Source organism: Crinia signifera, chromosome 5, assembly GCF_055691185.1.
Source record: "Crinia signifera chromosome 5, ASM5569118v1, whole genome shotgun sequence".
In the NCBI taxonomy this organism is placed as follows: Eukaryota; Metazoa; Chordata; class Amphibia; order Anura; family Myobatrachidae; genus Crinia; species Crinia signifera.
Genome location: NC_139221.1, coordinates 228032883 through 228060457, shown reverse-complemented (window position 1 = coordinate 228060457; position 27575 = coordinate 228032883). Strand labels below are relative to the sequence as shown.

The 27575-nt window shown below is 41.9% G+C and overlaps 1 protein-coding gene across 2 annotated transcripts in view; it reads left to right on the top strand.

Moving 5' to 3' along the window:
• NEK11 (NIMA related kinase 11) overlaps window positions 1–27575 on the top strand; it is a 270045-nt gene that overhangs the window by 139197 nt on the left and 103273 nt on the right. For both annotated transcript variants that reach the window (XR_014475030.1, XM_083188604.1), the window contains exons 9-11: window positions 11172–11260; window positions 21377–21496; window positions 24860–24953. Coding sequence is in view for 1 of the 2 variants with exons in the window: in XM_083188604.1 (XP_083044730.1) it covers window positions 11172–11260; window positions 21377–21496; window positions 24860–24953 (303 nt within the window). In the remaining variant the exon portion in view is untranslated. The remainder of the gene's footprint in view (window positions 1–11171; window positions 11261–21376; window positions 21497–24859; window positions 24954–27575) is intronic.

Sequence of the window (27575 nt, the reverse complement as noted above, 5' to 3'; positions counted from 1 at the left end):
AAAAATTGGGGGGGCCATTTCTGAGTTCAGGGTAAGTATTTGGGCTCTATGGCCCATTTAACATTGTTTCCTATGGTAAAATCGGGTCCATTGAGCCATTTAACATTAAAATCGTGTCCATCGGGTGTTTTAACATTAATTCCTATGGCAAATCGTGGGCATCGCGTCGCGGCCATCGTGTGCACATTTATGGCCGGCCGCGACGCGACCGACGCGATTTCCATGTTTAACATGGGTTTCAATGGGAAATCGTGAGCATCGCGTCGGTCGCGTCGCGGGCACACATAAATGTACCCGCGATGCCCGCCGTGCTAGGTAAAGAGTACCGAATTCTGTTCTGAATCGAGATTTCTGATTGTGTTTGGTCATTTGCAAGTTCTGTTGTATTGCCTGGACACCAATAAACCTTGTTGTGAGCTGTGTGTTCTGTCAAAACCCTGCACAGACTTGTGTGATCTGTGAGTTTCATTGTAATTACTGTGAATGGTTAAAAAACTAGAAAAAATAATGTGTACAAGGAAAACTAGAAGAAACAAACATAAACAGACCCTTTCCCATGAGCCCGTTCTGGTACTGGGAAAATTCTGTGAAAAATATGCGGGGGATCACAGTATTTACAATAACAAGGACTGGGGGGGGGGGGTTAGGAACAGAAATGCAACAGAAATGAGAAAATAGTAATAGAGGTGAAGCGTTAAATAAAATGTGGATCAGTTGGGTGGTTTTGATATTGAACAACAATTTATTATTAAAATTAAATCAATTAATATCTGAATATAAAAATTATACAAATTACTGTATAAATTGCATATAGCAGAAAAGTGTATCAAACTTAATGGAAAGATAGGACAATTGTAGGTTGTATACTTATTTGTTTCGAGTCCTGCTTTTTCTTGAAAAAGAATTGGAGGTGCTCAGTTCCCCAAAGTGGATCCGTTTTGATGTTGAAATTAAATGTGGGAGTCCATGAACCTTGCAGGATTTTGAAATAACCCTGGATGATTGCAGTCCTCAAATTGGAGAGGTATCCTTGACGATGTTGCGATATTTATAATCCACAATAGGCAGGTGGTGGTATCCCAAAGTAAATAGTAAACTGTAAAGAGTTTTCAGCTGGGGACCCAGGGGTGAATACTCTTGGAGCCAATTCAAATTGGGAGTCCAATAACAACCAAAAAGTCCAGAAAACTGTTCAAATCAACAGGTGCTTCCTGACAACTTTGGTAAAGTTGTCCAACTGACAACTTTGATAAAGTTGTTCTGATTTGCCCAATTCTACTCCATTTAGTATATAAGTCACACTGGTTATGCTTGCTGAGATGCATAACCTCAGACATTTATCTACATTGAACCTCATTTTACATTTATCAGTCCATTTATCACATTTTTCTAAGTTCCTTTGTAGAATGGAGACATCCTGAACAGTTCTAACCACCCGACACAGTTTTGTGTAATCCGTAAAAATGGAGACTTTGCTTAGTATCCCAACCTCTATATCATTAATGAATATATTAAATAGAAGAGGCCCTAACACCGAACCCAGTGGTACTCCAGTACTGGTATTCAGCTTGAAAATGCACTGTTTGTCAACACCCTCTGCTCTCTATTGCAAAGCCCGTTTCTTACCGAGCTACAAATTTTAACCCCTAGTCCCAAATCCTCAATGTTTTAACCATCCTCTTATGTGTCAAATGCCTTTGAAAAATCCAGCAAGACCACACCTACAGCATTGTCAATGTCTAGGTTTCTGTTAATGCCCTCTTAAAAACATATTAAATTAGTTTGGCATGAATGATTCTTTTAAAACCTATGTTGATTACTACTGGCTATATTTTTAATCTCTAGGTATACCTGGATACCATCTCTTGAAATTTCAAACAATTTCATTATGCTCGACATTAAGCTCACAGGTCTAAAATTTGTGGGGCCATCTCTTTTTATATATGGTGTTAACACCAAATTGTTCATAAATGGCGGTCATTTATTGCATCTTCCAGTCTGATCTGCCGAATGTTAGAATGGACAATTTAAGGAACAATGGCATGCTGTTACAGATGTACCCACGCTCATCTATCCTCCCTAAGGCACATAGATCAATACACTAGTTCAGTGGTTCTCAAACTCGGTCCTCTGGACCCCACACAGTATGTTTTCCAGGTCACTTGAAAAGTGCACTCATTACTGACTGACACATTTAAAAAGGTGGAGCTAATTATTTCACTAGATTCGTGAGGAGATGAGACCTGCAAATCATGCACTGTGTGGGGTCCTGAGGACCAGCTTTGGGAACCTGTGCACTAGGTGCACTGAGCTTAGTTGAAGGGCGTGATATTATTTTACAGTGTGGCACATTGTATTCTGTGTCACGTATGGAGTTGCTGGCAATTGTAATAATTATTTTCGCTTTTGAAAATCACAATTGCGTTTTCTTGAGGTCTCCAATTAAACAGTACAGTTATTAGTGTAATAACTACTTTACTGTATGTTAAATGCAGTATACAGGGGAGGGTTACATGCTCCTTGACAGGGGAGGGTTACATGCTCCTTGCCAAAAAGGGTTACATACTCATTGGGCGGTATTCAATGTGAATACCGGCGAGGTGCAGTGAATCCTGTTTAGGATTCGCTGCACATTCGCCACGTTCCTGAGCCTCGCCGGCTCCGGTATTCAACCGGTCAGGGGTCAGGGGCTTGCTGCCCCTGACCGGCGAATATGAGCTCCTGCGGCGAACGCCGCAGGGAGCCTGAGGACGGTGGCAGGCAGGGAGATGGAAGTCTCTCTGCCTGCCCCAGAGCGTATGTGGGGGAGAGGTGGGCTCCCCGGGTGCCAGGCAGCACAGGCTGCCCCCCGGGGGTGCCAGCAGGGGACCGGGTATATTCACTACACCCGATCGTGCATATGTAACGATCGGGTGCAGTGAATATATGAATATCTAATGAGTGGCTCGGCTCCGGCGCCCCCTGCTGGCTGCTGTGTAAAAAAAAAATTTTTTTTTAAATTAAATATATATTCATGTGCTTACAGCACATGAATAAAAATAGCATGCACCTCCTCAGAATAAAATTCCTGATTTTTTGACACCAAATGTAAAAAAACAAAACACTTTATTTTAAAAGTTCACATTCCACTTCTCCATAAAAAGATAGCGATTGCTACTTGGTGAATCATGGCGAAAAAAACCTTCAAATGTATTCGCCATCTGGTCATTGAATAGGGTGATTCACCGTTTTAGTCAGAAATTCGCCAAACAGCACAAATTCGCCATAAAAACATGGCGAATCAGGCTCATTGAATACCGCCCATTGTCAAGGGACTACAGATGCACAGTGTGCTACTGCTCCTGAAATCCATACTTCCAGGTAGTGCTGCACTCTGTACTCCCCTGACAGACTCCCCTGTAAGGTGGTGGCCATCTTTTGGAAGGGTACAGGGTCTCTGTATGCTGACAGACTCTGTGGCACCTCTGTCCCCTCGCTAGAAGCTCCTGGCTCCTGTGTCCTCTGGTGCAGCGGAGGAGGGAGGAGAGGGGGCTGGTGAAGCATCCTCTCTCCTCCTTGGCTCCAAGAGCTTGAGCTCCACTGGAACCATCCTCCCTACACCCCTGCCCCAAGCTACTGTAGGCACTCCGGGCCATACTTATATTTTTACTGTTACTGTGTGCTTTGTCCCCAAACTGCATTGGACCCCAAATGCCTGATAGGAAAGTTGCAAAGAAATGTATTTTGCAGCAGATATGCTTGAAAAAGCATTTCCCAAAGTGAGCTCAGTTAATTTGCAGTCATGTTTGGCTTCCCTGCTGAATGCTTTCCATGCTACTTTAGGCACCTCCTACCATGCTTTTATATCTACTGTTACTGTATGCTATGTCCCTAAGCTGCTTCGGACGCTAAACTGCCTGATTGGAAAGTGATAATGAAATTTTTTTTTTTTGTGGAAGAGATTTTTGCAAAGCATTACACACAGTGAGCTCAGTTCAGGTGCAGTCATGTTCGGCTACCCTGCTGAACGCTTTTCATAATGCCACAAGCTACTGTAGGCACATCTGACCATGTTTTGATTTCTACTGTTACTGTACATTATAGCCCCATACACACTAGGCGATATTGTTCACCATATCTTACTGAGCAATATGGTGAACAATATGTGTGTACTCTATGTCGTTAACGATGCTCTCTTCCGTGTGTCCTTAACGCCCCCTCGCCCTCGTTCAAACATGTCCTGACAAAGGAGTCCTCACTAACTATGGCCATGCTGCAGCCGCAGCATGACTGTCGCTTCCCCCCTGCTATCACTCCCTGACATCCCCAGCAATGTGTATGCACTTGCTGATGCCGGCTCCCCGCCAGGTCCCTGCCACCACCAATATCGGCATTAGCAGGGACTCGTTAAGTCTGTGTCGGTTTGTTATTACCCAGTTTGTTTTATCACGGTTTCCTATTTTAAAGCGCAATGGAATTTTCTGCGCTATATAAGAAACTGTAAATAAATAAATGTGTATGGAGCTTATGTCCCCAAGCTGCATTGGTCGCTAAATTGCCTGATCGTAAAAATAACCCAATTTTTGCATTAGTGTCATTCGCAAAGCATTTCACAGTGAGCTCAGTTCAGGTACAGTCATGTTCGGCTACTCTGTTGAACTCTTTCCATATACTGCTACAAGCTACTGTAGACTCCGACCATGCTTTGATTTCTACTGTTTTTGTACGCTTTGTAACGACTCCAATTTAGGGCTAGTGTACGTATCATTGTTAGTGTAAATGATTGTATGTAATTATCCAATAAGGACCAGTGCTACTCTCCTTCCTAGACTTTTTATTTTTACAGATTAATGAGCCATATATATTATTAATACTGACAGCGAATTAGTCATTTATATAACCACATACAGAATATATTGCTCCAATAAGAGTCAGTAATACACTTCAAAATATATAATAGCAATCCAAAGGAATATGGAAAAGGATGCAGGCTAGCAGTAAATACTTACAAACACTCCTGTGCAGGGCAGACCAATTAACACTCTCAGGCCAACTGAAAAAGCAATCTTACGGCATGTTATAAATAAATTGGCATATCTGTAAATCTGCAGTTCTAAGCAATTTTTTTTATTATTAAGGTGCAATATTAACAGGAAATGTAAATCCAATAACAGTGGTTGTGCATTTCATTGTTCAGAACGATTTCATCAGAGAATTAATTCAGACGTTTTGAAAAATATTTACAGCTAGTCTGAATCCTTTTTCATATTCATTGGACTTGCCATTATGTTCTGCAGTGAAATATTCAGACTCACGTTGGGAAGGTATGTTGCTCATACCATTATAAATATTTCCCATTCACTGTGTGTAAAAGTGATAAACTAACGGCACAATATAATTGTATACTACTCCCATCAATGACAGGAAAGCTGCTCACATACTGTAAATCTGTTCCCCCAAACATGTAGGATAACATTAAATACAAGAAATAATGATAACAATACTTTATTTTGCTATTGGGATGCGCTTCTTGAACTCTTTGAAAAAGCTTCATTCAGAACTCCTAACCCTCAGATTCCAACAATGTAGGATCTACTTTTCCCTCAACATTTCCCAGAGTGCCCTTTTTTTAGATATGCATTTAGAAACTATTGTTTATTGTACGCACTTGCCAATTTCCACCATCTCTAATGTAAAGGGTCCATACATCAGCGGGCTCAATCCCCTGACCCATTGGTTCAGCCGACTAGATGTGTCAATGGTCAGTCAATAATGTTCGGCGATCATTTGGGGTATTGGGGATATTAAGCATTTTTTAAAAGTCCTGATTCTGCAATCAAACATTCTTATCTTTTGTGAAACAATAAGCCTGTCTTCAAAAAAAAAAAAAAGCATTGTATGTGGGTGGAGTATAAAAGAATATTCGTTTATTGTTTGCATTGACAGTCTATTGATTTACAAAATGATCATGTCTATCACCTGTCATGTCTATGATGTTCCATCATTACCTTTATACAAGTAATATGTCATACAGTATTTTTGAGCTAACAGACATTTTGAAGAGCCCTAAATGATATTGGTTTTAGATTTTGTGTCTTGAGAATAAATTAAAGTTTTAAAATATTCATGGACACAATATCATTTATTTTCTATTTATATTGTGATTTAGTCAGTATAGATTACCCTGTTGAATTGTAAATTTGGATAGTGTGTCCAGATAGAGAGGGAGATTATGGAATCATGTTAGGACCACATTCTACAACAATTTATACGTTGCTCTCCTTAAATGCTGCCAGTTTGCATCTTTATAAGGACTGTCTTTATTCCTGGTATTGTAGTGTACATTTTTTTTGTATAGATCGAAATTGATTTAAAAATGCTTAAGGGTCTATGACTGTGCCTTGGAGAGTGATAAAGTGGAGAAATAAAGTACCAGCCATCTAGCTCCTAACTGTTATTTTTCAAACACTGCAATACGGTAGTTAGGAACTAATTGGGCCTTTGGGGGTTATTCTGGTTGATTCGCAATCCCGCTCCCCCTCGCAGCGTGTGTTCCCACACCTAGGCTGCGAATGGATGTTTAACATAAACATCCATTCGCATAATGCGGGGGAACACCCACATCATTCGATGGCCGGCGACCATCCGAATGTGTAATATGCACGCATATGTAAGGTTGAGCAACCTTGCAGATGCATGCACCCTCTGGAGAAATGGGCTCCCCCCCCCCCCCCCCCCCCCCCACACACACACACACACGTCATGGCCTCATTACCATGAAAATGCCCAGCGTTCTCATGGGAACACCCATGATATGCTGACCGTTCCCATATGGTGATAGGGCTGTCAGCCACCCCACGCCCCTCTCCGTCCCCACTGCCTTTGGTGCATGCACCCAGCGATTCCATTATTCGCTTTTGGGCTGCAAACGTACCCCCCTTTGTCTCTGACCTCTTTATCTCTCTCCAAGGCTTAGTACATAGACCCCTTATTGTCATATATATAGTTTACCTGCAAGGGGAAAATGCATCCCTTTGAATGATATACTTAGTTTCGATCTCCAATATCTCTAAAGATGTTTAAAGAGAAAATCAAAACTTTGACAGGAATAAAAATGCGTTGTAACAAAACCTCTTTGCCATTTAGCGATAGAACAACCTAATCATTCCATTTCTTGATATAGATATAAAGATATTTTGTTTTTCCATGTGGGCATAACAGAAGGCATACAGATTTGCCTATCCTGCATTCTGTAAGGAATGCCATTCAGATCCTACCATCAGTAGATACAAATGTAATATGCCTACATAGACTGTGAACAAGCAGAATTATGCAACATTATAGATACCGCAGGCCTGCAACTCCTAGATCTTCTTAAAAGCATACATTAGCCTTTCTATGTGTATGGAGAACAATGCGGGCTGTATAACATGGACGTCCAAACATATATAGGGGTTATTCAGAGCTGATCGCTTTTGTGTGAATTCACAAGGTGATCGGTTATCGAATGGATTGTAGCACGCATGCACGATGAAACAGTGACAAAAAAGCAATGATTACTTTTTTCACAATCCCCTCGCAAGTTGGCTGACAAGAAGCTGCTGCGGTTACCGTCTGTTTTCTTTGAGTGCCAGGAAATAGTAAGAGAGCCCTGGCATTTTCTGGGAGGGTCTGTGACATCAGCTCCGATTCGGTCACAGAGTTGTGGACGAGTCAGACTTACACTGAGCACAGACTGGTAAAATCATTAGATTGTGAGTTGCGTATGGTTTTGCCATTGGCCATCGATGTGCAATATTTTCCTAAGTCATTCACAGACTCGCACAGGGTGAGTAATAGCTCCGATCGCAGGTTTCGGCAAATTCGCAGAGCAGTGATCATGTGTGAATCAAGCTCATAGATTGTTAGGTCGAAGTGGAAATCACTATGTTTAAGAATGTATTTCCGATTAGTGGGATAATTACTAATAAGGGATTAGGGCAGTGGTTCCCAAACTTTTTGAATCATGGCACCCTAAAGTATCAGAATATTTTTCGCGGCACCCCTAGGCCAAAAGTTGGTTACTAATTTCAGGAAAAATATTAAATTAGTTGTGATTTCCTTAGGTCTACTTATGTGGTGAGAAACATGATTCACTTCTATTTACCCACATATTCTTAATTGGAAGCCACAAGCACTGATTTTGCCTATTTCATTGGCCATAAATAACTTGAATTGGTTCTGGACCACCAACCTGAGGCACCCCTGCAAGTGCTCCAAGGCACCCCCAGGGAGCCTAGGCGCACATTTTGGGAACCACTGGATTAGGGGAATGAACACAGTTTACAGCGCATCCTCTCTAGTGTGACCGATAAATAATATTGCATTGATTAATATTAGCTTTTTGCGTGAGATTGTTTTTGCTGAATTTAAAAAAAATAATCATTTCAACTTCTGCGTACTGGAACTTTCTTAGCCAAATTTATTCTCCAAACACAAGATACAAATATTATAACAAAATATTTGTTCCAGCAACAATGTATTTTGGTTGGATTTCCTTCCTAACCCACTAAACACACAGGGAGCTATTTATGGGGAAAAGATATAATGTTTACACTTTCTTTCCTATTAAGAAAAGAAAGCTGGTTTAAATGTAATGTATTTACTTGTTACGTATTTTGTGTGGTGTAGTTAAATAATAGCTCTTGTAAAGTGCTTAATTTGTAAGTAAGCATCGGCATATCTAAACTGTGAACTATGAAAGAATTATATAAATCTGATTAATGTCAATATTTGCTTAGTCTTGGAGCTGTTGTAGATTAATTAAACACTACACTGGGTTAACACTGTGTTTGTTCTCTGTAATTGCACAATGTTTAGTAATTAAACAAATTACGGACTTAAATGGATGTGGCTTGAATATCTAATTGATATGCATTAAAAATTCTCACTTTGGGCCAGATGCACTAAGCTTCAAAAAAGTGATAAAATGGAGAGTGATAAATAACCAATCAATCAATCAGCTTCTGCCTTCCATTTTTCAAACACAGCCTGTGGAGCTGATTGGAATCACTCTCAAATTGATCACTTTTGAAGCTTAGTGCATCTGGCCCTTTATGAGAAGTGTAACATTTTTCAGACATTACTTTTTCTTGCTGAATTTGACCATTCGCTATATGCTTAGGAGGCAGCCATGTTATGAGGTAAAGCGGAGTTTGTGAAATTGAGGCCATTTTGATAAAAAATGTCTCTGCATTGTTTTATTGTTTGTGCAAGTATACCTAATTGCCCTTGTTATTGTGCATGCCAAATTGCAAATTTTTGCAGTTACCTCCCAAAGTAGGTATTTTTGCACATCTCTACAAGCAACTTTGGCACTCAAAAAGTTAAGCTTTCTTTCGTGGTTTTGCCACATGGTTGAATGAGGTAAAAGGATATGTCAACATAGAACAGCGTAATAAGAGGAGTAATATGCGTTTTGCCCAGGATGACATGGTCACAGCCCCCAAGAACATACTGCCATAGAGCATACAGCATCAGCACAGAGTAAAAGACTTGAGCTACAGTACAGCCATGTATCTACTGTACATTATCAGGCCACATCCTTTTTATTGGCCAATCTGACAATATTAACCTAGTGGGGAGATTTCAGGTGATCAGATGATATTTGGACAAAGCAAAGGATTGTTAGAGAACTTAGAAAATTGAAAAAGAAGAAGAGCAAAATGCATCTGCTATCACTAGGAGTAGAAAAGTTACATAGATACACCAATTGTGGAGGCTAGAGAGAGCAAATAGAAGATACAAGTAGAATTTAGATATTCATTTAAGACTGATCTCACCACAAAGTTCTCATATGATTTCAGAGGATCAGAAATGAGGTAACACGACCGAAAAGTTCTCATTTAGCAAATGTGTGGTTTAGCCCCTCATACACTAGGATCAACTGAGATCAATTTCAAAGAAATTAAAATCGAACTATAGTAAATTTATTCCTATGTGTGATGAGACAAGAAGTCCAACTCGACATCCTTATCTGCTTCCAGGCAAGTGTGGTGAAGTGGAGACCACAATTAGAAAAGAGTCAGATGTTGCATGGTCGGACTGTATAAGCCATTTATTTTTATTCATTCTAGATTGTTGAGCCTATAGCCTTTACAAGGAGATTATTATAGATTGTTTCATTTTCTAGCAGATGGTCAGTTTCCACCGGTATTTTGAGTCCATCCAGCTGCACCACCCTTATGCAGCATACCACCTAACTGGCCCGATTTTTGCGGGACAGCCTCATTTTTTGGGGGGGGGGGGGGTCCCCCTTGCTGCTGTGCTGGGCAGAGCAGTGGTGAATAGACTCTGTGCCCATGCTCACAGTATTTATTCAGTGAGACAGAGTGGCTGGGCATACCCCTCACAGCGGGGGGGGGGGGGGGGAGGGGGCTAGGCCTCGTGGGAGTACGAGGCCACAACTTCTGCCCATGAGGCCATGCAACCTATTTTTGGGCACATGCACTCCACTGCCATCAATGGGGATAATTCAGACCCTCTCATAAGAGCTGATTTTGCTCCCCTGGCTGATTTTTGGGGTTTGCGCATACACGAATATGCACATGTACAAAACCCCGGAGTGAACACCTTCAGTGAGTATCACATTCCCTGGGGCGTTTGCTCCAGGAGAGGCTGGCATGGGGCTGGAATGGGCTGCACGCAGGGGACCGCCCGCCATTTCATGGGTGTACCCACAAAAACAGTGGGCATGCCCATAGAAACGCTGGGCATACCCCTGCAAACACAGGTGTGTCAAAGCCTGCTTGGGGCGAGCGGCTGTCCTGAATTCGGCTATCTGCAGTCACAATAAAAGTCTTGACTGACTTTTATTAGTGATCGGGAGAAAAATCATTAGATGGTGAGCAACCACTGGATGATGTTTCACCTGTTCGGTCACATGTGAGGGGATGTGTATGCGAACGCATCTGCTCGCATGCTAGGGAATGGATTTGGACGGCGGGGACTGGACTTCGGCAGGGTGGAGTTTATCTGCTTGCTAGGCTGCAAATATACACAGCATAGTGAACAGGTCTGAATCAGGCCCAATGTTGGGAGGTATGCTGTAGCTTATTGTTGAAGCCAAATCAGAAAAGTAATAAACAGCATGTTCCGGTTGTGTTGGATACGTTCAATATCTATTACACTGTGTCTTTTGTGTTCTGTCATAGAAAGTACAATGGAAGCTATATGGAACTATGCTACAAGATGACAAAACAGTCATCTGCCAGAAAGAAGCTGACCAAATAAGAAATGCTGTGTAAGTACAAATAAATAATGATTCCCTGGCATTCTATAACCAATTGACAGACGAACGAAGAATGTTAATCACACTATCATTATTTCTCATTATATAGGATTTCAAAAGAAAGTAAGCATATTATTGTATATTTGATTCTATAGAAAATGGAGCCTAATAATTTATAGTATTTGTAAAACAATTTAAATTTAACTAAATATTTGTACATCCAGCATGCCAACTCTACGTCTTTTAATCCAGGTCAATTTATTAGGATGGATTTAAAAAATGTTTCTATCTTACATAGCGGGGCAATGCAGAATCTATATAATAAAATCAAGTGCTAATAAAAATTGTATCCACACGTTGGTAATTGATGACAGTTGGTATGACCCCTCCCATCTGAGGGGCAGATTTATTAAGCTTGGAGAAGAGATAAACTGGAGATAAAGCGGAGAAAAGGTAAAAGGAGATAAAGCACCAGCCAATCAGCTGTGTTTGAAAAATACAGTTGGGAGTTGATTGGCTGGTGCTTTATCTCCTTTTACCTTTTCTCCGCTTTATCTCCAGTTTATCTCTTCTCCAAGCTTAATAAATCTGCCCCTGTGTCTGTTATGTCCCTTCCAGAGAATATGGAAAGAGGGGGGCCCCAGACTGCACACCCTGTAATGAGAGGCGCTACAGTACCTTGCTGAGATTTTTAGCTATATGCAAGACAGAGGGGGTTTGCAGGTGCACTGTGCAATCATTACTGCTAACATGTATTCCTTTTATAATTCATTTATGAGGATGTTAGCATACATTTGGCCAAATATATCTACCTGCTCACCACGTTAAGGTCTCCTCATTAGAGCAGGTCCCTAGCACTATGGAGTTCATGCCTGGGGCGCAGGGCACCCCCAAGCCAGTCCAGCAAAACCACCCCAGGGCATCACATAAATAAAATATATCTGTGAAGTGTAATAGAGTGTAAAATGTCATAGAATGTAGGGTATGTGTAAGCAACTAATAGTGATAAAGAGTGTCAAAAAGAAATAAAAAATGTCAGTTTTCTTGGGGTAATTGTCTGGGTGCAGGGCCCCCTTGAGCTTGTCTGGCTGGACCACTCCAGGGCATCACTACTTTACACATAGACTCACATAAACATATCATCATTTTTCTATGTATGTCTTTTTTATATGTATTTTTTCACATTTTTTTCTTTTTGACACACCCTTTATCACTATTAGTTGCTTACACATACCCTACATTCTATGACACTTTACACTCTATTACACTTCATAGCTATATTTTATTTATGTGATGCCCTGGGGTGGTTTTGCTGGACTGGCTTGGGGGTGCCCTGCGCCCCAGGCATGAACTCCATAGTAAAATACAATGGGCAATCTTAGGCGCTGTATCTTTCTTCTCTTTTCTTTTCGCAGTGTGTTCAATCCCTGCGTCTTGATGCTCCAAATAGAACACTGTCAACTGACCTGTAATCAGTGCCCTATGTGCACATCAAGGTTTCTTTTGTATTCACACGATAACAGCTGGGCATAAATTCCACACTCCCACACTCTGAATCAACTAATAGGATAGAACTCACCGAGGGTCAAGGCCCTATGTTCATCCAAAGGTTTCTTTGGGGGTAAGTTCCCTGTACCCCAGGAATCACCGATATCCACTCCAGTTGGTAAAGTAATACACTTTATTCAACACTCCAATAAAATACGGTTAAAAATCCAAACAGGGGGATGCACCTGGCTCCTTGCAAGTTCAAATGAGTAACCTTCCAATCCGGATAGAAAGTTCCCCACAGCCGAAGATGGAAAAACAGCAGGAACTGTGCAAGAGTACTCCAGATGATCCACCTCCTCCCACCAACGCGTTTCAGGCTATTACTAGCCCTTTTTCAAGGTGTGGAGGTAACTGGCCAGTGAGAGGTTTTTATACCTGTCTCTGCCAGGCAGTACATAAAACATGGTAAATCAATCCAGTGTTAAAAATACAATTACATCAAATATACACACACAATCCAGTAAATGGTAATGCTCACATAACATACACATACATCGCTAATGCTAATACATACAATTATACCCTATCTAAATAAAAACGTACAGATATATTCATTATGGGTCAAAGATTCCATGTTTCCATATTTTTGGAGCTGTCCATCCACAGGTGTAATACTCATTAGCACAGCGTCGCTCACGCTGCTCAATTGCTTCCGGGGGTATCTGTATACACCTCCGGTTTCAGCGTTGTTTGTTAGATAACGTTACCATAGCGCCGGGCGGAAGTGCGTCATTCTCCCTGCTGGAACGCACTCTTCCTGGTATTCAGCGCTGTGTGGATGGCGTCTCCCTCATGCCAGGCGGAAGTGCGTCATTTAGCTTGCTGGAACGCACCCTTCCTGGCAATTGACCCGCAGATTGTGTTCCATTTAACCACTTCCTCATTTGTAGTGACGCTTGTGGGATCGTAATTCATAGCATACAGTCATTGACTGCATGTAGCGTTTATCTCCATTATCGATGCGTTTGTCATAGAAAGAAAAAATATATGTTAGAACAACAAAGGGTATGTTTCTAAACATTTACGACAACTACTAGTATATCAAATCATTATTTTCTGCTGGAAATGTATAATTGCATCAATAAATATAGACAATACAGTATACCGATGTTACAATTATATCAATAAAGATATAAAAATTAAAAACAGTATAAAATAGTATAAAAATAGCAGCACTTCATTAGACATAGCAGCTTAACACATGGACCCCTAGTCATCCATAAGGAATAGCAGCATTATATAAGCAGCACATTATAGAAAACATTTGAGCTCAAAGCTCACATTTAAACCCAATGGCTCAATAGTTTTCAGATTATAGATAGTGCGCATTTCCAATTGAGATAAACGCTTTTCTCTATCGTTTACACGCCAATTATCGGATACCGTCTTAATACCACAAAAGCTAACAAGGTGTTTAATGTTGCTTTCATGTTTTTTCTTAAAGTGCATAGATACATTGTGGGACTCTACTCCTTTACCTATATTCCGGCAGTGTTCAGCCAGTCTGACCTTTAGCTGTCTAATGGTCTTTCCAATATATTGTTTACCGCATGAACACTCCAGAAGATAGATACAAAATTTTGTGTTGCACGTAATGAAGTCCTCAATATCATACATGACATCATTCTGCATGGATTTATATTGCAGTACCACCTTAATTGTGCTTCTACACGCCCGGCACATACTACATGTGCCACAGCGAAAAAATCCTTTGGATTTTATATAATTCAAAGGACTGGGTGTATTAATTGCACTTTTCACCAACTTATTTTTTAAATTTTGTGCTTTGCGGTATATGAAAGTAGGTCTCTCTCTGACGTGTTTACTGACTATTGGGTCATTCCGCAGAACTGGCCAGTGTTTTTTAAAAAAAAATTCTATTTCCTTGGACTGGCTTGTAAATTTAGTGACAAAGCACACCCCAAGGTCTTTCTGTGCTTCACGAGTTCTATTGACCCCTTGTTCTCTTTGTTCAATGAGTTGGGAACCTTTTGCTCTTGCTTTGGCGACTATTTCTGTCCCATAACCTTTATGGATGAATTGTTGACTTAATTTGTCTGCATGTATTTCGTACACATTTAGGTCCGTACAATTACGGCTAATACGATTAAATTGTCCATTCGGTATGCTGCGCAACCAATTTGAGTGGTGATTACTTTTAAAATCTATAAATGAGTTGCAATCTGTGGGCTTCTCATAATTTCTGGTTTTTAACCGCCCCTCCTCGACATATATGTGGAGGTCTAAAAAATTGACATCAGTGCAACTCACTTGGAATGTGAGGTGTATATTAGCAGAATTTTGGTTAAGGGATATACAGAATTCATTGAGTGATTCTCTATCACCATTCCATATGAACAGGATGTCATTAATGTACCGGCGATAAGAGACCAGGCTAGCGTCCAGGTGGGGTTGGCTCCAGATCTTACTCTCCTCCCACCACGCCATAAATAAATTGGCGTAACTGGGCGCCAGCCTGGTCCCCATCGCCGTACCCCTCAATTGCAGAAAGAAATCATCTGCGAACCAAAAATAATTATTTTTCAGTATGAGGGCTATCCCCTCTAGGATAAAGTTTTTCAATTCCTGAGGAGTTTCTTCCTTGTCAAGAAAAAATTCAACAGCATGTAAGCCCATTTCATGGTCAATAATCGTGTACAGTGAGGTGACATCCGCTGTAATTAAACAGTAATTGGACTGCCACCCCACTTCTTTAAGCACACTAATAGTATTTATAGTATCCTTTAAATAAGACCTGGTTTGGACTACCATGGGTTGTAATAGTGAATCTATATAGTGGGATAGATTAGACAAAGATGAATTAATTCCCGCCACTATAGGTCTACCCGGTGGCTTGGTGTCTGACTTGTGTATTTTAGGCAACACGTATACCACCGGTATAGATGGATTCTCAATATAGATATAATCTTTCACTGTTTCAGTAATTGTATTGTTAGATACATACAGTGCTAAAAAAACCCTCAATTTTTCTTGAATTTTCTCCGTAGGATTGCCTCTGAGTTTTTTATAAGTTGTACTATCTGCAAGCTGTCTGAAAATCTCAGCATTGTAGTCCTCAGTTGCCATAATAACTATACTGCCCCCCTTGTCGGAGGGCTTTATAATTATTTCTTTGTTACTTTGCAGGGACTTGATAGCTGCTCTCTGTCCTTTACTGAGATTAATGTTCTTAACGGGTTTTAATTTGACTCTATCCAAATCCTCTCGGACAAGCTTTTCAAATGATTCTATAAAACAACCCTTTGTTTTATAGAATCATTTGAAAAGCTTGTCCGAGAGGATTTGGATAGAGTCAAATTAAAACCCGTTAAGAACATTAATCTCAGTAAAGGACAGAGAGCAGCTATCAAGTCCCTGCAAAGTAACAAAGAAATAATTATAAAGCCCTCCGACAAGGGGGGCAGTATAGTTATTATGGCAACTGAGGACTACAATGCTGAGATTTTCAGACAGCTTGCAGATAGTACAACTTATAAAAAACTCAGAGGCAATCCTACGGAGAAAATTCAAGAAAAATTGAGGTTTTTTTTAGCACTGTATGTATCTAACAATACAATTACTGAAACAGTGAAAGATTATATCTATATTGAGAATCCATCTATACCGGTGGTATACGTGTTGCCTAAAATACACAAGTCAGACACCAAGCCACCGGGTAGACCTATAGTGGCGGGAATTAATTCATCTTTGTCTAATCTATCCCACTATATAGATTCACTATTACAACCCATGGTAGTCCAAACCAGGTCTTATTTAAAGGATACTATAAATACTATTAGTGTGCTTAAAGAAGTGGGGTGGCAGTCCAATTACTGTTTAATTACAGCGGATGTCACCTCACTGTACACGATTATTGACCATTAAATGGGCTTACATGCTGTTGAATTTTTTCTTGACAAGGAAGAAACTCCTCAGGAATTGAAAAACTTTATCCTAGAGGGGATAGCCCTCATACTGAAAAATAATTATTTTTGGTTCGCAGATGATTTCTTTCTGCAATTGAGGGGTACGGCGATGGGGACCAGGCTGGCGCCCAGTTACGCCAATTTATTTATGGCGTGGTGGGAGGAGAGTAAGATCTGGAGCCAACCCCACCTGGACGCTAGCCTGGTCTCTTATCGCCGGTACATTGATGACATCCTGTTCATATGGAATGGTGATAGAGAATCACTCAATGAATTCTGTATATCCCTTAACCAAAATTCTGCTAATATACACCTCACATTCCAAGTGAGTTGCACTGATGTCAATTTTTTAGACCTCCACATATATGTCGAGGAGGGGCGGTTAAAAACCAGAAATTATGAGAAGCCCACAGATTGCAACTCATTTATAGATTTTAAAAGTAATCACCACTCAAATTGGTTGCGCAGCATACCGAATGGACAATTTAATCGTATTAGCCGTAATTGTACGGACCTAAATGTGTACGAAATACATGCAGACAAATTAAGTCAACAATTCATCCATAAAGGTTATGGGACAGAAATAGTCGCCAAAGCAAGAGCAAAAGGTTCCCAACTCATTGAACAAAGAGAACAAGGGGTCAATAGAACTCGTGAAGCACAGAAAGACCTTGGGGTGTGCTTTGTCACTAAATTTACAAGCCAGTCCAAGGAAATAGAATTTTTTTTTAAAAAACACTGGCCAGTTCTGCGGAATGACCCAATAGTCAGTAAACACGTCAGAGAGAGACCTACTTTCATATACCGCAAAGCACAAAATTTAAAAAATAAGTTGGTGAAAAGTGCAATTAATACACCCAGTCCTTTGAATTATATAAAATCCAAAGGATTTTTTCGCTGTGGCACATGTAGTATGTGCCGGGCGTGTAGAAGCACAATTAAGGTGGTACTGCAATATAAATCCATGCAGAATGATGTCATGTATGATATTGAGGACTTCATTACGTGCAACACAAAATTTTGTATCTATCTTCTGGAGTGTTCATGCGGTAAACAATATATTGGAAAGACCATTAGACAGCTAAAGGTCAGACTGGCTGAACACTGCCGGAATATAGGTAAAGGAGTAGAGTCCCACAATGTATCTATGCACTTTAAGAAAAAACATGAAAGCAACATTAAACACCTTGTTAGCTTTTGTGGTATTAAGACGGTATCCGATAATTGGCGTGTAAACGATAGAGAAAAGCGTTTATCTCAATTGGAAATGCGCACTATCTATAATCTGAAAACTATTGAGCCATTGGGTTTAAATGTGAGCTTTGAGCTCAAATGTTTTCTATAATGTGCTGCTTATATAATGCTGCTATTCCTTATGGATGACTAGGGGTCCATGTGTTAAGCTGCTATGTCTAATGAAGTGCTGCTATTTTTATACTATTTTATACTGTTTTTAATTTTTATATCTTTATTGATATAATTGTAACATCGGTATACTGTATTGTCTATATTTATTGATGCAATTATACATTTCCAGCAGAAAATAATGATTTGATATACTAGTAGTTGTCATAAATGTTTAGAAACACACCCTTTGTTGTTCTAACATATATTTTTTCTTTCTATGACAAACGCATCGATAATGGAGATAAACGCTACATGCAGTCAATGACTGTATGCTATGAATTACGATCCCACAAGCGTCACTACAAATGAGGAAGTGGTTAAATGGAACACAATCTGCGGGTCAATTGCCAGGAAGGGTGCGTTCCAGCAAGCTAAATGACGCACTTCCGCCTGGCATGAGGGAGACGCCATCCACACAGCGCTGAATACCAGGAAGAGTGCGTTCCAGCAGGGAGAATGACGCACTTCCGCCCGGCGCTATGGTAACGTTATCTAACAAACAACGCTGAAACCGGAGGTGTATACAGATACCCCCGGAAGCAATTGAGCAGCGTGAGCGACGCTGTGCTAATGAGTATTACACCTGTGGATGGACAGCTCCAAAAATATGGAAACATGGAATCTTTGACCCATACTGAATATATCTGTACGTTTTTATTTAGATAGGGTATAATTGTATGTATTAGCATTAGCGATGTATGTGTATGTTATGTGAGCATTACCATTTACTGGATTGTGTGTATATTTGATGTAATTGTATTTTTAACACTGGATTGATTTACCATGTTTTATGTACTGCCTGGCAGAGACAGGTATAAAAACCTCTCACTGGCCAGTTACCTCCACACCTTGAAAAAGGGCTAGTAATAGCCTGAAACGCGTTGGTGGGAGGAGGTGGATCATCTGGAGTACTCTTGCACAGTTCCTGCTGTTTTTCCATCTTCGGCTGTGGGGAACTTTCTATCCGGATTGGAAGGTTACTCATTTGAACTTGCAAGGAGCCAGGTGCATCCCCCTGTTTGGATTTTTAACCGTATTTTATTGGAGTGTTGAATAAAGTGTATTACTTTACCAACTGGAGTGGATATCGGTGATTCCTGGGGTACAGGGAACTTACCCCCAAAGAAACCTTTGGATGAACATAGGGCCTTGACCCTCGGTGAGTTCTATCCTATTAGTTGATTCAGAGTGTGGGAGTGTGGAATTTATGCCCAGCTGTTATCGTGTGAATACAAAAGAAACCTTGATGTGCACATGGGGCACTGATTACAGGTCAGTTGACAGTGTCCTATTTAGAGCATCAAGACGCAGGGATTGAACACACTGCGAAAAGAAAAGAGAAGAAAGATACAGCGCCTAAGATTGCCCATTGTATTTTGCTAGATTTTGTTCAAGATTTTAGGAGTCTTGGGGTTTATCTAGGGCTGCAGTGTCTGGAGCGCGATCAGTATTCTATAATTTGCTAGTATTATGAACTCCATAGTGCTAGGGACCTGCTCTAATGAGACCTTAACGTGGTGAGCAGGTAGATATATTTGGCCAAATGTATGCTAACATCCTCATAAATGAATTATAAAAGGAATACATATTAGCAGTAATGATTGCACAGTGCACCTGCAAACCCCCTCTGCCTTCCAGAGACTATATCTACAACATATAGATTCACACATACAGATTGTGTACTATACCAACGACTGAAATCTCCCGAGTCCCCCCAAACATCCCTGAGCCTGCCGCCTACGTCATTGCTGTAAACTGCATGGCGGCTGGGGAAGCTCTGGCGTACTAACGCCAGAGCGGAGGTGGGGGGGGGGGGGCTTCCTATGATCTGTGGTGGGTTTTGCAGGGGCAATACAAACCTGCCCTGGTAGGTTTGTCCTGCCCCAGCAAAACCCACCACTCAAGGGGTTAATGGTGTCCACCCAGGGCCGGCTCTACCACTAGGCAGCTTTAGGCCGCTGCCTAGGGCGCCGGGATTTGGGGGGCGCCACCAAGTCTACATATAAAAAATCAGGGATATCTGTGACGATCCTTGTTGTACTTAAAGCAGGTGGTTGCTGTGGAACTTCGAAGACCTCACAATACTTTCTCTTGAGGCATACTTCCCTACTGTGCTGCCCTCTCTTCCTTGTACTCTGTTGTGGGTGGCAAAGGGGAGGGTGCTGAGGGGCCTCCAGGGAGAGCAGGGACTTGCCCACCTTCCTGGGGGGCTGGGCGCATTACTCGATTTTTGGGAGGCTCCCTGCCATTCCATAATGTTAGGCAAGTATTCATTAAAGGGTTGGAAGATGGTTATTGGTGGCAGTATGGGGGGGGGGGTGACAGCAGGTTGAAGTTTTGCCTAGGGTGCGGAGAAGCCTTACACCGGCCCTGTGTCCACCTAAGGACCATATACCCTTATAAGCTATACTGTATTCAAAATGGCATAGTCCACCCCTGCACTATTGCAGTCTGACAGAAAGCAATCAAGCAAAGGCAAAAGCAAGGAATCCAGCCCAGGTGTGTACCCATCTCATGCTTGTAAGGAAGGAATGGCAGCAAGGCTACTGATTTCTTTAAATATCTAGGAATATTAAATAAGTAGGGAACTAAATATAGGGGCAGTTTGGTTTCTATAGAAGACAGAATCAGGGCAGTAGTTTTTACAGCAGTCAATTTAAAAAGCTTCAATGAAGCACTCTAAATGCAATGGGAACACCTTTGTAATTTTGCTATTGGGCCCACAGAGTCCCATAGCAAAGACTTGAGCTAATATTTATAGCATTAGTCCCAGATATAAATACAAATATTTTGGATGCAGAAATAAAAATGGTACTTTTATCATAGTGTGTTGGTATTCATTTTTATGCATGTTATATATAATCTAGGTCTCGCAGTGCTCTATTATAACTTACATATCATTATATAGACTGTCATTTCTTTGATTTATGTAGCTTTTCTCATAATTATTTTTACACAATGTCATTTTTCAAAGTAGGACTTAAACTGATTACAGTGAAATGAAAGTTATTTAAGTAAATTATACTTATTATGAATGGTTCACCCGCAGTGTCATTATTAATGCTCAGTGCTTTTAGCCTATTAAGTTGACATACTGTTCAACCTAAGCTGCAAATAGGTTTAAATATTGTAGAATGATGTGAAGAGTGACATGTGGAAAGGTTTGTACAAGGATTTATTTGTTGTTAGCGAGCATATGATTACAAATTCTGCTCGCTAGTTTTGTTTTTTGTTTCTTTTATAGACAACGAAAGTTCCATCTTCAAACTCTTCGTGAGCTGTCAGAGGTCCAGAAAATGACCCCGAGAGAAAGAATGAGGCTAAGAAAGCTGAACGCTGCTGATGAGAAGGCAAAAAGGCTAAAGTAAGGAAGCAAGATTCCCACCGCTTTACATTGCTGCAATAGAGCAGTGGCACAAATACACAGTACAATACACATTAAGCCGCACAGTAGTGTCCGTTAGTCACATTACACCATATAGTATTTCCATTATTCACATTACACCACACAGTAGAGCCCCTTATACATGTTACATAATACACTTTATAGTACACAGTAGTACCCCTTATACATATTACTTTACATCACAGTTACATCGCACTGCACCAGGACACATACAGGGTTACACTGCATCAGCACAATCATAGGGTTACACCACACATTTTTTCAGCACATGCAGGGTTACACAGCAATGCACCAGCACACATACGAGATTACACCGCACTGCACAGCAAACATACAAGGTTGCATCACATATTTTCCAGTACACTCAGGGTTTCACCGCACTGCACCAGCACACACAAACACACAGTGTTATATAGTAGTCTTCAGCACATAGTAATCTCATCTGCACAGCAAGGGATCTCTGGCAAAAGGGGACTTACAGTATTGGGGCAGGGATTCTGTGTAATGGCTCGCCCATCCTTGTCAGAACTTACCCTTGAAAATCCAGAACCATAGTAGTGAAGAGGAGCCAACTGCACACCATGGTAGCAGTTGCTGATTGGATCCAACAGCAGCCAGCTTTCTGGAACAAAATACTGAAATTTGAAACCGGTATTTCTATGTACCTCATTTTCAGATCTGAACCTTACAGGGAGACCCGAGCGAATTTTGTTAATAACAAAGTTGAACTTGGATACATATTAAAAAAGCTAATGTTAAGGTGCCCACAAATGGTACATTTCTATTTCAAATCGCATGCGATACATTACAGCAGCATTGCGATTTGAACTAGATGCGATGCGATCTAGTACAAAAACTACTGGCTGCACATCATACTTTGTGTTGGCTTGCGATAAGAACTATGTGGGAGCGCGCATTGCAAGCCGAAAGAAACATGGTGGGATTTCAACTACAAGCGTTGCATTTTGAGCTTCTTTATTGTCATGAACTACGATAATTAAGCCTACCAGCTCAGGGATTGGCGTGACCGACACACCAGCATGGACTCTTACCGTGCCTGTGGTTTTCTGCCAGTGACCCCTCCAAGTGGGATTTGGGCTTTTGCGGCACCTGCCACGCCTATCATGGCCTCGTGGTCAGGTTCCCCTTCTTGAGCTGGCATATACTGGGACAATCACACTCATCTTGCCGGGTCGGGATCAGAACAGACAAAGCAGGTACCAAAGGATAAGGCAAAGGGAGTCCAAGGTCAGGGTGGGTCATACACAGGAAAGCACAGTTCGCAGTACACTAGGATGAAGCTGAAGAATGGTCACTAGGCAAGCCAACATCATACACTGGGTAACACAGGTCAGGTACCGAAGGATCAAGCAGGAGAGTGGTCAGGAAACAAGCTGAGGTCAAATAGGATGGTCAGGAATCTCAAGGTAATGGACAAGGCACAGGACCACTGGAGCTGGTGTGAACCTATACTCTGGCAGGGATTGATTGCAAGTGACTGCCTTATATAGGGAGCTAATGAGCTGCAGCTGTCAACACTGAGCTAGAGCCTCACAGGTTCCAGGTCATCAGTGAGAGCTGAGCATGTCTCACTCAGGTGCTGTAATCAGTCTGCAATGGTCAGACAACACAAGACTGATTGACAGCATGGAGCAGAGCAAGGCAGAGCTGACCTAGCAGCATTCTTGCCTACCTGAACCTCTCCATGCGGGAGAAAATGCTCTGTTCCTGTGCTTCCTTGGAAATGTATGATTGCCATCACCTGTGGTGAAACACCTTTACCTAGCTCCCCACAGGTGATGGCAATCATACATTACCAGGGAAGTCCAGGAACAGAGCATTTTCTCCCGCATGGAGAGGGTCAGATAGGCAAGTATGCCTAGCAGGAAAATTATAGTTCACATTTTTTTGGACAGTATGGGCAACAATTTGAACAAATCCTATTCATACTGACCTTTGCATAATATAACATTGAAATAACGGTTCTTGTTTCCTAGCACGGCGCCCATCGCATCGTATACCATAACACTAAATAAGGTATATGATGGTATGCGACGCGATGTTGTACAATAAATTTCGCATCGCATCGTATACCATACAATGGCATACGATGCGATTGTATACGATTTTTGATTGTACAAGCACCCTGATGGGTCCTTACAATGTGAAATGGCCCCCCATAGTCAACGCCACCCCCAGGATCAACGCAAACCCGAAGCCCGTCGCATCGAGTTGACTTTAGATAGTGTGGCGAGCTCTGCGAGCCACTGAGCCCGAAGTGTGGCGAGGGGCCACGGAATACGAGCCCGGAATGTGGCGAGCGAAGCGAGCCCCATGAGGGGCAGCATAATACATGTAAAGTAATCCGTGTCCCCTCGCGGGGCTCGGTCACTATCTAAAATCAACTCCACGCTGACGTGGATAGTGGGGGTATGAAAAGGTCGGAGGACGCGTACCGCCGCCCATAGCGGGCTCGCTGCGCTGGCCACGCTTCGTGTTGGCGTTGATTGTTTGGGTGGCATTTAGTATGGGGGGCCATTTAACATTGTAAAGACCCATCAGGGTGCTTGTACATTATAAAAATCGTATACGATCGCATCGCATGCATCGCATGCCGCTATATTGCATGCGATGTGATGCGATTGTATAAGATGTAATACCATACCTCCCAACTGTCACGATTTTAGAGGGACAGTCCCGATTTTCGGGTCCTGTCCCGCTGTCCCACCCGCGGCAGGCATTGTCCCGCTGCGGGGGTGGCAGTTGGGAGACCCCCCAATCTAGTAGAATAGACGCTGTACGCATGCGCACAGCGTCTATTCTCGTATGAAAATGAGGCCGCGGCTAATTAGCATAAGCCACGCCCTCATTTGCATACGCCCCGCCCCCGTCCCTATTTGTTCAGGTCAAAAGTTGGGAGGTATGTAATACAATCAAAATCGGGGGCGCCATGCTAGGAAACAAGTACCGAAATAACATATTTAGAAAGGAGATGCATCTGTTTGTACTTGCTACAGTGTAAAAGGTTATGTTTCGAAAGTTAAATAAACTCAACAGTATTCTGAATGTATTAAAATAACATTTCCCAAAGTCTACAAATGAAAATATTTAAATAATATTTAGGTATAAATTTACTAAAGCTTCTAAAAATTAAAAGAGGAGTTGTTGCCCATAGCAACCAATCAGATTCTATTTGTAGGATGCAATATAGAAATGATAGACATATTCTGATTGGTTGCTATGAACATCACATATTTTCCTTTTTAGAAAGTTCAGTAAATTTTCTCCTTGGGCAGTTAACATTTGTTTCTTGCATTTCAGACGACTAGCAGAAGAAAAATATGAAGAAAATCAGAAACGAATGCTCGAGTTGAGGTCTCGTAACTTTCAGCATCTTAGTATTGATGTACTTCATGTAAGTTCATGTTCTCATTTTATTTTTTTAACTACCATTTACTATGTCAAAACATTTCTTCAATGTTGTGGTAGAATATAAAAATAGCTATTACTGAAAAAACAATTATGAATTATTATTGAAAGCCAGAGGTGGAACTAGAAAGTGGTGGGCCCAGGTGAAAAATACGCTTTGTGTATATGTATCCATTATTGGATGATATTGCCACCAGTGTGCCCCAAATGCCTTAAGTTTATCTGTCACATGACCCCCAGCGTGTTCTACTACATGCCCCCATGTGGGTTCACATTCGCTACACTACATAACTACACTACACCCCCCTAAACGCTACACTATATTACACTACATCACCCTATACACTACGCTACACTACATCCCCCTGCACTATACTACATCCCCCTATTAGTTACACTCTGCACTAAATCCCTTATACGATAGACTACACATTGTCATAAATGCTACACAACACTACATCCCCCTGCACGCTACACTCTACACTACATCCCCCTACATGCTACATTATACTACATCCCCATACACTATACTACATCCCCCTACATGCTAAGATGTGCACTACATCCCCCTATGCGATAGACTACACAACATCATATACGCTACACCAGTGGTTCTCAACTCCGGTCCTCAAGGACCTCCAACAGTTCACGTTTTCCAGGTCACCCTGCAGGTGCACAGATGCACTCATTATTCACTGACACATTTTAAAAGATCACAGTTGGAGCTAATTATTTCACCTGTGAGTCTGTGTGGAGAGCTGGAAAATGTGCACTGTTGGGGGTCCCTAAGGACCGAGGTTGAGAACCACTGCACTACACTACACTACCTGCACGCTACACTCTGCACTACATCCACCTGCAAACTACACTATACTACATCCCCTACACGCTACACTCTGCACTACATCCCTCTACATGCTACACTATACTACATCCCCTACACACTACACTCTGCACTACATCCCCTACACACTACACTCTGCACTACATCCCCCTACACAATACACTACACTACAACCGCCTACATGCTGCACTACATCCCCCTACACTATGCTGCAGTACATCACCCTACACTATACTAGATCCCCCTACACTATACTACATCCCCCTACAGGCTGTACTCTGCACTACATCCCCCTATATGCTACACTACATCTTCCTATACGCTACACTATACTATATGACTCCTACACACTGCACTATACCACATCCCCCACATTGCACTACATTCCCCTAAACTATACTACACCCCCTACACACTATACTGCACTACATCACCAGTACATGCTACACTACATCCCCTTACACGCTACACTACATCCCCCTACATGCAACACTATACTAAATCCCTTTACACGCTACATCCGTCTACATGCTACAATGCACAACATCCCAAGTGGCGTTCAGTAGCTGATGCCCTGAGTGGCCTAAGCATTTAAAATAAGGGAGGCTGACTGACCATTTAGGCAGGTGCTGGGAGATCCCAGGGTGCTGCTCTGTGCAGGAACATCACTTGAGCAGCGATTGGTGGATCTGGTGGACCAGGACCCTTCAGGACCGGCCCCTTCACCTCTGTGGCCGGGCTCTGCTGGTGGGGAGGGAGGCAGAGGGAGACCCTACAGTGCACCTCCAAAGTCTCCCCTCCCTAGATGTGGCCCTGGGGTCAAGACAAGCTGGCCACTGATGTGAGCGGCACGGGGCATAGGGGGAGGGTGGGTGGAAGGAGCTGCACGTGGCTGCTGTGGGGTCGGGAGGAATAAGCTGTCTGCAGCTGCTGCTGGGGGGGGGGGGGGGGTGGTCAGGAGAAGCTGTACACTGCTGCCAGGTGGTGTGGGGGTCAGAAGAATCTGTCTGCTGCTGCTGTTTGAGGGGAGGTTTAGAGGTCAGGAGACGCTGTCTGCTGCGGTGACGAAGTAGAGAGAAGCGGTCTGCTGGTGCGCTCCAGCAATGGGGGTGAAAACTTGGCAGTAGGAGGCTCACTGCTGCTGACAGATCATTAGTTCTTCACACCAGCAGCGCAATACTGCCAGCTGCAGGCCCCTTCACTGCCGCGGGCCGTGGTGCAATGCCCGGCTGCACCGGCAGTAGTTCTGCCCCTGTTGAAAGTTATAAATGTGTACCTGTACCTGTTAAAATTAACTATGTAATAATAGAGTGGCAAATATGATAATGACCATTTAGTAATTTGTTATAACTCTTACTATTAGTTAACCACTCACAATGGCACATTGCGGTTTAACTTGTAATAAAGTCTGCGCTCCAAATGTAGTTTAGATTAAGATATTGGGCCAAATGTAATAGGGTGTGAAAATCAAAAAGTGAGAGATTTAGGGAGAGTTTTCAATTTTTTTTTTAAAGCAGCAATCATTTACACTGAGAAATCAAATTGATTTTGCCATGAAAATGATTGCCGCTTTAAAAAAATGGGAAAACTCTCACAAAATCTCACTTTTTAAGCGTGAGAGATTGGGCCTTATTCATAAATGGAAACAGAATAAGAAAGACTGGGTAGATTTACTAAGCTCAGTGAAGTGATAAAGTGTCTGGTTTTTATCACCGGCCAATCAGCTCCTACCTGTCATTTTTCAAACCAAGCCTGTAACTTCAG